The 11,644-nt window shown below is 34.6% G+C and overlaps 1 protein-coding gene, 1 non-coding gene and 1 pseudogene across 2 annotated transcripts; 1 reads left to right on the top strand and 2 right to left on the bottom strand.

Annotated features, from left to right (window-relative positions):
- Positions 1 to 4,538: 4,538 nt before the first annotated feature.
- On the top strand, positions 4,539 to 7,077 carry LOC111022038 (transcription repressor OFP4-like). The gene has a single exon (XM_022299200.2). It carries the CDS (start codon positions 5,697 to 5,699, stop codon positions 6,864 to 6,866), a length of 1,170 nt encoding a protein of 389 aa, XP_022154892.1. The 5' UTR covers positions 4,539 to 5,696; the 3' UTR covers positions 6,867 to 7,077.
- A 1,793-nt stretch (positions 7,078 to 8,870) lies between these two features.
- On the bottom strand, positions 8,871 to 8,964 carry LOC148212126 (small nucleolar RNA snoR114; annotated as a pseudogene).
- Positions 8,965 to 8,971: 7 nt separating this feature from the next.
- Positions 8,972 to 9,042, bottom strand: TRNAG-GCC (transfer RNA glycine (anticodon GCC)). Its single transcript has one exon. It is a non-coding gene; the product is annotated as a tRNA-Gly (tRNA).
- Between the last annotated feature and the right edge of the window lie 2,602 nt (positions 9,043 to 11,644).

Below are 11,644 nucleotides of genomic sequence, written 5' to 3'. Positions count from 1 at the left end.
CTTTCAACAAAAGGAAGATATTGACTTTAATGAAATATTTTCTCCAGTAGTTAAACTAACTACCATTAGAACTGTATTATCGATAGTGGCCAAATAAGATTTGTCTCTGGAACAAATGGATGTAAAAACAACTTTTCTTCACGGTGATTTGAAGGAAGAAATTTACATGGAGCAGCCACAGGGATTCACAGTACAAGGGCAGGAGAAAATAGTTTGCAAACTTCAGAGAAGCATGTATCTTTATGGTCTCAAACAAACTCCCAGACAGTGGTATAAGAAGTTTGACAGTTTTATGTGTAATAATGGATTTCATAGGTGTTAGGCAAATAATTGTTGCTACATAAAAGCTCAGGGTAACTCTTCTATTATTTTATTGCTATATGTTGATGATGTGTTAATAGCAGGATCAAACAAACAGGAAATTCTAAAGATAAAAGCTGAATTATCTGAAGAATTTGATATGAAAGATTTGAGAGTTGTCAAACAAATCCTAGGGATGAGGATCGAGAGAAAATATGGTACGTTAATATTGTCACAGGAAGAATATGTAAAAAAGGTGTTAAACAGATTTTACATGGGAGATGCAAAACCTGTGAGTACTCCTTTAGCTTGTCATTTTAAATTATCTAAGGAGCATTCACCCACTACTAAGCAAGAAAGAGTTTATATGGCTAAAGTTCCATACACTTCAGCTATAGGTAGCCTGATGTATGCCATGGTTTGCACAAGACCAGATATTGCACATGCAGTGGGAGTTGTTAGCAGGTATATTTATAATCCAGGGAAGCAGCACTGTGAAGCTGTGAAGTGGATCTTCAGATACTTGAGAGGAACGACTGATTATGCTTTACATTTTAAAATGTCAGATTTTAAATTGCAGGACTATGTTGATGCAGATATGGTAGGTGATACAGATGGCAGAAAAAGTACTACCGGGTATGTATTTACTTTGGGTAATACTGCTATTAGTTGGGTCTCTAGATTGCAGAAGATATAACACTTTCTATTACAGAAGCTGAGTATGTTGCAGTTACTGAGGCAAGTAAAGAGATGATATGGCTTCAGTCCTTTTTAGAAGAACTTGGTTTGAAATTGGGAAAAAAGACTTTGCATTGTGACAGTCAGAGCGCTATTCATTTAGCAAAGAATCATGTATTTCATTCGAGAACGAAACATATACAGATAATGTACCATTTTATCAGATCAGCTTTGGAAGATGGGGTGCTGGTGCTTGAAAAGATTCCAGGAAGTGAGAATCCTGCCGATATGTTTACCAAGGTCGTCCCTGTTGATAAACTGAAGTTGTGCGCAACTTCAATTGGATTTCTCCATGAGTAGAGAGGAGCCGCTACCGTTGCAAAAGAGACGTGATGCTTGTTTTGTCTCCAAGTGGGAGATTGTTGGGAATTAATGTGGAGCCAAATATTAAAATGGAGCATTAGTTATTGGGCCAAAGTAATTAAAGATAGGCCCAATACGTTTATTTCTTCTTCATTAAGCTTGGTTATTTTTTTGGGATTAGTACATTGATGGGCTATTTAAAGATCATAATTACATAAAAGGATGGAATGTATAGAATTTACACATTTGTCATGTATCAGCCCTATTTAAGAGGGTACCCATCATATAAATTACTTAAATAGCCTCTTGTATTTACAAATTAATTTTAAATTAATTTTAATATGCAAAATTTATTAATTAGAAAGTTATAATTTAGATCCCATAATTTTAGGTTAATGATACTTTCCAAAACAAATTAAAACACTAAAACATTAAAAACAAAATCCTAAATTCCCCAAAATTGAAATCATAACCTCCCAAAATATCTCCAAATCCCGTCCAAAAATCTCCCAAATTCGAAATCTAAGAACTTTTTTCACTTCATCCATAAAACGTTTAAAACTTCAGTTCTGGAGGACCCTTTCTACATTACTATAGGATATATGCGTTTATATCTTGTATACAACTATAAGATATATACACATATAAGATATATACGCATATACAATATATATATACATATATATATACATATATATATACGAATATAATCGGGAATACTAAGTATATGAGACATTTAGAACTTCAATTTTCTATACACATAAACAAAATATATCCCCATATATACCAATCTTAATGGAAGACTAATAATTACAAATGGTATGGAGGACCATTTCTACAGAACTATAAGATATATGTATACACATATAAGATATATTCACATATACAATATATACCTATATATATGAATATAATCAGGAATACAAAGACTGTGAGACGTTTAGAACTTCTATTTTCTGTACACATACATAAAATATATCCCCATATATATCAATCTTAACGGAAAACTAATAAGTATCAATGGTAAAAACAGAAGGGGACAGGAGACGAGGAACGCGCTAAACGGCATCGGAAACGTTTAAAGACGTCGACGAAAAGTTTATTTGGCGACGGAAATTGAAGGAATAAATACCTCGTTGACGGAAGCACGCTGCACATGGCATCGGAAATGTGGAACGAGGTCGACGGAAAGTCTATTCGACGACGAAAAGAAGAAGGAAAAAATGGATCGTTGATGGAAGCTCTGAAGAAGTACACAGACGGTATGCACTTCAATGCTGTCGATGTTGATGAAGGTATGCACGAAAAAAAGGAAGATGCCAGGGAAAAAAATCAAGGTTGGAGAAGAAAGCACACAAATTTGGAAGTTCTTAACTGGCGAGAGAATAAAATCTTTTTTGAGGGAGAGATTTGAGGAATTTAGGTTGAATAATTGAACGGGGCCCACAATAATTAAATGAATATAATAACAAATTAAGGATTCAAATCTTTTAAATTTTAAAATTATAATAAAATAAAAAGCAATAAATAAGGATATAAACGGTATTAAAATAAAATCCTACATGAAAAAATCTAAAAGTGTAAATTTAGAAAACTAAAGATATTTATGAAATTAAAAATTAAAAATAGCCCTCCCAAGATATTATCTCTATTTTTTTTGTTAAAAAAAATTAAATGCCTCCGCCCCACTATTTTTAACAACCACTAGAGAGAGAATTAAGAGTGAGATTTACTGAAATGAGGGTTTTGGGCAATTTTTTCATCGAGGGTGAGTGTTCTGTGTGAATTTTTCATGTGAGAAAAATCTCCAACCTCCATTGAAGTGCTTCAAGAAGCTTGTAGAGTGATTAGTGAGCATTTTCTTTGAGAGAAAAGTGAAAGAAATCATTATAGAGCGCTTGTAAATTCTTGAAGATTCTCCTGGCATTTAGTGGAACCTGCAATGGTAGTAGAGAACTGGACGTGGCCCACATTGGGTGAACTAGTATAAATCCGGTGTCGATTTCTCTTCCCTATATTTTATTGTTCTTGTTGCTTGAGGTTTAGGTTGGTTTATCTACTTTTTGAGCATAGTTCCGATTTGATTTATTTCTGTTATAATTAGAACCAGAACCTGATCTGGGATTAATTAGCATATATGGTCTGGAATTGTGATTGAGATAATATTTGTTAGTTTGTTTTATCCCTAACACATATAGATATTTTTTGTCACCTGGGTACATGAGAAGTGGTTGGAACATTTATAAAAAGAATATTTTTAAGTACAAGTGAAGTTACTAGGGTGCCTAATGTTGTGGGCATGCTTGTCCAGGGTGTGTTACCCATGGCCGCATGTCCAAACCATCCTCACCACTCGCTTTCCTTTCATGTCTTTAAAGCTTTCTAGTGTAATTTTCTTGTATCGGGTTTTTGGGGTTGTAGGTGGAAGTTGGCCGAGCGGCTTTGGAACTAGGTGTGTATTAGTAAGATGTGTAAGCACGCCAAATTTCAAGCCAATCGGAGTTCACACGGGCCCTGTAGGCCACCGAGTGACTCCTCGCCACTTAGGACGTCTACACCTGCCACACCAAAAATGCCTTATAATGTACCTTAGGGGGGACCAAGTAGTCATCAAACCTCCCCCGACCAAGTGTTGTATACTTTCTTGCAATCAAAGCTTTCTTGCATCCAATGTCTACAATGCTTGTTTTAAAGATGTTTTCAACTGTTTGTCTCTCTCACGTTTTCTAAAACCAATTTTCTCTTAAAACGTGAGCGGAGGCTGGACCCACGACCGAGATTGTCCGCAACTTACAGTTTTTCCCGGCTGACTTGCTCGTTTAAGCTAGAGCAAGTGCCGCACAATCGCTCGAGCTGCTTTGAAAAGGTGCGATTGTGACACCTAACGCAGTCTGGACAATTTTGGAGTATTTTCTAAGCCTGATCTTTTAGAAAAAGAAGATCTAAATATGATTATTTGGTCAATTGTCATCAATAGTTTGTCAAGATTAAGGTTAATCCTGTTTGCTCAGAATGTTGTGGTTGTGACCCCTGCTCTTTAGAGATTCTGAAATTGAACTGAAAAATTAATGGTTTTGGAAAGATTAAACCTACACGTCTCCTCACTCTCATGCATGTTTTTGCAGAGTGAAGATGTATTTTACATGGATGTGGCATTGAACCGCGGTGGGAGTGAAGACACTTCTCCAATTAAAAAACCTGAAAGTTCGCCACAAAACTTACCATTTGGCATTTTTTCACCTCAAGAAAATTATTTTTCTGTTCTGTCAGTTATAACAGAAAGAAAGAAAGAGAAGCCTGAAATTACAATGACAATAATGGCAATGGTTCACATGACAGACAGTGCCTTTGTTTGCTTGGAACTCACGAGCAATTCTCAATAAGAAATGTTAGTCCACTGACCACCATTGAAACTCTCAACTGTCATTTTACACATGCATGAGCTATCACACTGTGTCGTGCACCTCAAATTAAAAGCCTGAAGTAGAACTGTAGCATGAGGAAAAAAAAAAGTTATCTTGGGTTCAATCAGTTAAACTTTGTAGTCTACATTTCACTGCTAAATAGACTTAACTACGAACTTACAAAATTTGACTTCCATATACAAAGATGTGAAGAAGTTGTATGGTTGAATCTTCTTTCGTTCGGAATCAATACACCTTTCAAAAGAAGACTAGTGAGAGGTTCTTTTTTCTTTTTCCCCCTTGTGTTTCTCACTCATGCTTGTGATTAATCAGAATGTTAAGGGCATGATTGGTGATCTTTCCAGGCCTGCGCTGGGCAGGTGGGCCTGTTGTACATGAAGCAGTCGGGAAAGAAAAGGTACATATCATCATACATAAAGATTAAAGCATCAAATTTCTAGAAAGCCAAGGAGCACTCACCAGACAGATGGGTCGTTGCTCTCTCATTTATGGCAGCTTTTGTAACGTTGACAACCCAAATTTCATTGATTATAGAAGGAAAAAGATTGTAAATTCCTGAGATTTTCCGCAACATAAATCTCACCAATATGAATGAGGCAATACTTCCTGTCGCCACGCTTTTGCATTCTCCAAATCCTAATGAATGATGATGCATCTTTGCAACCCAATTATGCTTAAACAAACAGCAGAATTTACTCTGTTCTGTGACAATGACACAAGTGGCCATATGCTTGATGTGGCATTTGTGCTTAATGCAAGCTTTCTCATAGTTTTTCGTCACCAAACTTTTCCTCTGGACCCCATTTATTTTTTCTCCTTGCCCTCTGACAAACCAAAGCCTTGTCAGCTTAACTCTCTACACGTATTGTATTCATATATAGGGAATGCAAAGCAGCAACTTGGGTAGGAACGAGAGAAGAGTTAGGTTGGATGGGGAAGTACAAGTTTAGGTTGTCAGGTATGATACCAAATGCCTGGTTTTACAAGCTCAAAGACATGAGCAGCAACAGATCAAAGCATAACTCCTCTCAATCGCAATCCACCTCAAAGAAAAAGCTCAAGCCCACAACCATATCACCGCAGAAACCTCAAGTCTCGCAGCCATTTTACTTCACCGACTTCAACCCGGATTCCGCCAAACTTCATGGATTCCACAACCCACCCTTCATCCAGAACTTCTCAGACACCCATTTTTTGGAGCCAGCCAGAAAATCCTCAAAGAGAAGATCCCGAAGGAAAACCATCTACAAGCCTTCCCCAAGAGTTGTCAACCCCGTCTCAGCTGCCTGTACATGTCGTGTCTCTCCCAGTTCAGTTGGAACTCTGCCTCATTCTCCAAATTCCTCATTCTCTTGTATAGAGTACTCCCCTAGAACTGAGGCCTATGACAGTCTTTCTGAAGCAGAGGGCGCCAACACGTTTTCTTCCGACTCCTTTGATGATTTAACCTCTTTGTCCAGCTCCTGCAAATGCACACTCAGGTCTTCAAACAATGACATCATCATAGACATGAATGATGAGTCGGTGGGAAGAAAAACTGACAAGCTACATGGGTTTGACTGGATAAGAGAGCTGGATCAGCTTCCTCTGATATCGAGGAAGACAATGAGACTCAAACAGAAGGCTACTGAAGGCACCAAGTTAAGAAGCTCATCCAAATGGACGAAAATAAAAGCAAACAAATCCCTCTCTGTCAAAACTGTGGAGGAAAACATCAAGAATGTAGAGAAACAGAAAACCAGTTATGTTTTTCGGAAGCCATCTGCAAGTCCAATAAGTGTAAAACTGAGAGCTAATTCACCGAGAATCGGAAGAAGGATTCAGTCACATGCAAGAAGGAATGTGCCATCGGGCATTAGATTGAAGAGCAAGAATAGTTGCCTTTTGGAGAGCGTTGCAATGGTCAAGACATCACATAATCCTCGAGAGGACTTCAGGGAATCAATGCTAGAGATGATTATTGAGAATAACATCAGGAGTTCCAAGGATTTGGAAGACCTTCTTGCTTGCTACCTCATACTGAATTCTGACGAATATCATGATCTCATTATCAAAACTTTTGAGCATATTTGGTTTGATATGGCTGAATTTCGGATCTGAAAGCATCTCAGATTATGAAATATGTGATAAATGTATATCATAGCTGACTAAAATAAGAAACATGTAGGTTTCTTTTTGTTTCTTTCTTTTCTTTTTCTTTTTGTAATATTAAACTTTTATCAATGCATATGTAAGGTTTTCAACAAGGAACTGTCGGTAACTATATCATATTCATGTTATTATCCAATCTGGGAGATATGTAGTTTTTTTTTTTCTTTTGGTTTGTTTATGGACAAGAAAAACAAGGTAGTTTTTCAGAACTCCAATTCATGGAAAGGCAATTGGTTAACTTCTACAGGAGAATTCTAGTGAAACATGCTAAGGAAGGGTCCTTGAAAATTACAGCAAACATACTTATTAACTGAAGGCAACTAGGTGGCTTTGACTCCTTTCTATATCTCTACATACAGTATTATCGATTTAAACCTATGTTTATATGGATTTGCTTTTGAACTCCAACAAAAAAAATTTCATACTTGTAATCTTTTCTGAGTTCTAACCGATGTCAAAATCTGGCTCAGTGAGACCTAAATAAATTTGTATGTTCCACTACACGGCTAGCATATTATACAGGCTCTCATACTCACTCAAACATTCTTTCAGAGTTCAACTTGTGCTCTTTCCGGCCAGTATTTTTCTCTACCTCCTCAAAAGGTTTATTCAATTCTTTCGGGTCGAAGTCTCGTTAGATAGACATTGCACCTATGTTTCTAAGATCGTCTAAATAATCTGAAACAAAATCTCTTGTTTCAGATTTTGTTGGGGGAAACAATTAGGTCTCGTTTAGTAACGTTCTGGTTTCTTGTTTTTCATTTCAAATTTCTTTTAGAAATTTAAACATTTTGCAACTAACTATGTCTCTTGTTTCTCCTTTTATTTTAGAACATTATCAAAATTGTATAAAAATTTTAGAAACAACCAAACAAGTTTCTTCTTTGTTCTCATTTCCAATTTGTTCCCAAACATAAATAAAAAAAATTATTTTATCATACCTGAATTTATGGAGGTTGGAGTCATGCAATTCATTTTTCTTGGTTAAAAATAAAGATTTTAGAAACAACCAAACAAGTTTCTTCTTTGTTCTCATTTCCAATTTGTTCCCAAACATAAATAAAAAAATTATTTTATCATACCTGAATTTATGGAGGTTGGAGTCATGCAATTCATTTTTCTTGGTTAAAAATAAAGAAAACGGAAACCAAAAACATCTTAACTGCTACAAGGATCACATGATTTAAAAAGAAGAGGAAAAGATCCAGAAGGGGAACAATTATGGAGCGGGGAGGACCACACCTAATTGTGGATAGAAACATTTATAGAGGCAGCCAATGAGGCTATTGCTAGAGACCTAACCTAGGATTTCCTAGAGACTTGAGTTGTGTCTGTCAAACAACTATGATTCAGGTCCAGTCCCTCTCAGCAACCCACAATTTTTCTTAAAGTCTGCCAACCTCAACTTGTTAAAAAGCAAACCAAGAACTAGAGAGAATCAAGAATTTGAAAACAATACTTTTGTGAAGCTTTTCATGTAAAGGTGAAACATCATGATTTGGGGTTATGATCCACTGAAACAACTTTTTGACAACCAACATAATCCTATGAAGCACATGTTAAGAAGACAACCGCTGGAAAGCGGGAAGTTATGATTGATATTGTGGTGAATTAAGCAAAAAATGGGTCAGAATTGAGAATTATAGGGAGAGAGAAGAAGGCAAAGTCACGAAGGCGCAGTACATTGTAGCAAAGACAGAGATGAACGATTTTGGTGCAGAAGAATACAAATACGATACATACAATATCACATTGTCTGATGGGCAATAATTGAATTGAAGATCTCTCCGTCTCCGAACGTTTGTACTCCATGCACACTGTTGTGGCAAGGAAAGAAAGTTCCAAAAGAATGTATGCTCTCTTCAGCGTCCGAGTGGCAGCAATCAATCAATCAATCACCATATCCCGAATTGCTTGAGGTGGGGAAGAAAAAAAGAGAGAAAAAAAAGTGTCAAGCTCAGATGCGCCATTGGTTTCTTCCGAAACATCAGACGGAAGAGATGGACCCTAACTACAATCAGAGTTAGAGCAAAATTCCACGTCGCAAGACCGAGTGCACCAGCCGGGAATCGAACCCGGGTCTGTACCGTGGCAGGGTACTATTCTACCACTAGACCACTGGTGCTTCTTGCTATTCATATAGAAGGTTTTTATTAAATAATTAAACTTTAATTTTGGTTGTTTAAGATAACTCGATGAATTTAGTATTTTTTTTTTAGACGATCCAATCATTATTGATAAATAATTTTCTATTTTTACGGTGCGATTGTTGACTGTTCGTAGACTAGTTATAATTATACGTATACCTACCATTTCTTTTTAGTTTTGTTATCTATTTACTTTAGTTTGTAATATTTTTTTTGAGAAATACTTTAGTTTGTAATTATAAATATAATTTAGAATATAAAATTATATAGGTTATTTTGCTTATAACATTGAAGATATAAAGTAATATATATAATTCTTTTTGTTTTTTTTTTGGAAAAAAAAATCTTTTGATTAAATTTTTTTTTTTTTTGGATTAGAAAACCTATAATTAATAAGCTTCAAATTTCTTCTCAATTTTTATTGGCTACCTATAAAATTATGAAAAATATACTTTTGGTCCCTTGGATAGGTGTCAATTGGTTCCTTGACATTTCAACATAAATATTTTTGGTCCATGAGATTTAGAGTAGGTGTCAATTTAGTTATTAAGTTTAAAAATAAATACTTTTGATCCTAAAGTTAGAAAATTTATTTTAAATGGCTCTTCACTGTTCTTTGATCATTAGTTGACTTAACGGAAAATTGACGCGACAATTAACAGGTCACTTGACATTTCTAAATTGCTTTTTTTAAATGATTTTGTAAAAAATATTAAGTTTTTACCTTGTGATGTGAGGTAGCATTTATTAATTTATTTACTTGTTCTTTTGGTCTCTTCATCTTCTTACTACCATCACGTTGTCCACTGTTGTTGTAGTCGTTGTTGCCCGTCGTTGCAGCATACCGTCGTGCCGCCATCTGTCGTTGCCATTGTTGCTACTTACCTGAGAGAGGGAAAGCTCCTCCCTCTCTCCCCCATTCTAGATCTGGAACGGGGAGAGAGGGAGAGCTTTTCCCTCTGTCTGGTGGACGGCGACGATGGTCAAGGGACGAGTGACACGGTCGACAGCCATAGCGTGTGATGGTGGTCGACAGTATTGTCGGTGAATGGCAAGAAGATGAAGAGATCAAAAGAAGAGAGATGAAATAAAAAATAACAAAATTGTTTAAAAATTAATATTCTTTTCCAAGTCATTAAAAAAACAAATTAAAAAACTCCAGTCGCCTATTAATTTTCACGTCATTTTTTCGTTAAGTCAACAAACAGGCAAAGAGTATTTACAGACCATTTAAAACAAATTTTCAAATTGTGGAGACCAAAAAGTGTTTATTTTGAAACTTAAAGATCAAATTAACACCTACTCCAAATCTCAAAGACAAAAACTGTTCATTTTGAAATTTCAGGATACCTACCCCAAATTTTAGGACCAAAAATGTATTTTTCCCTTTAGATGAAATTGTACCAACAATCAAACATCACATATCAGGTTTTCAAGAAAGGATCACTGCTACTCTTCAAACTTGAGTTGGAGAGTTTTATTTTTGTTTGTCCTGTTGTTTTTTACGCAGAACTTAACAACAATTCTAATCCAACTACACAGGAAAGTTTGATTCAAACAATTATTTAAGTTAGAGTGTTTAATTTTGATGATTAGAAGTTTGTAGGTGTAATTGTAACAACTATTATAGTTTAGGGGTAGTTTTTGCAATTTACCCTATAAATTTATGGCTTCATTTAAAAAATTTAATGAATAAATTGTCGTGCTAAAAATTTGATTAAAATAAATGAGATAGAAATAAAAATAAATAAGTCAAAATGGTCATAGGACCAAAACTAAAATTAAATACTAAAATAAACTAGAAGTGAAAATATAGAGACCAAAATGAACCGAAATTGAAAATACACCCAAAATAGTATTTGATAAAAATATTTTTTATTACTTTGAATTTGCAAGAACTTAATATAAAAAGTTCAGCATATCAATGATGAAATTGAACTTTTAAAAGAATAGGGGCAAAATTTAAAAATACACGACTTATAGACTAAAACATATATTTAAAGAAAAAAAATTTAATAAGTTCATCAACTTTCAATTTTATGTCTAATAAATCTCTAACTTATTAGAATTTTGATTAAAATAATATTTTAATAGGTGTACTCATTTTGATTTTTGTTCATTTGTCCTTATTTTTAAAATGTAAATTTAGTCCATGTACTTTAGTCATTCAATTTCATTTTTAATCTCTTTTTTTTTTCATTTGTCCTTATTTTTAAAATGTTAAATTTAGTCCATGGACTTTAGTCATTCAATTTCATTTTTAATCTCTTTTTTTTTTTCATTTGTCCTTATTTTTAAAATGTTAATTTTAGTCCATGTAGTTTAGTCATTCAATTTCATTTTTAATCTCATTTTTTTATCACAATTTCAACACGACACTACACAATATATTTCTTAAAATATAACCATTACTTTATATTAAAGGAGTTTCGTCACGTGTAGAATTGTGTAAAAATTTTACAAATAGAGATTAAAATGATCACTTATTAAATGTACAATAATTAAAACGAACATTATGAAAATACGGAGATTAAAATAAACTAAAATTAAGAGTATAAAGACCAAAATAGTAATCTAATC

This window comes from Momordica charantia (genome assembly GCF_013281855.1).
Source record: "Momordica charantia cultivar OHB3-1 chromosome 3 unlocalized genomic scaffold, Mcharantia_2.0 BLBB01000003.1, whole genome shotgun sequence".
Lineage (NCBI taxonomy): Eukaryota > Viridiplantae > Streptophyta > Magnoliopsida > Cucurbitales > Cucurbitaceae > Momordica > Momordica charantia.
Note: the sequence above shows the minus strand (reverse complement) of the source record. Positions and strands in the feature narration are given on the sequence as shown.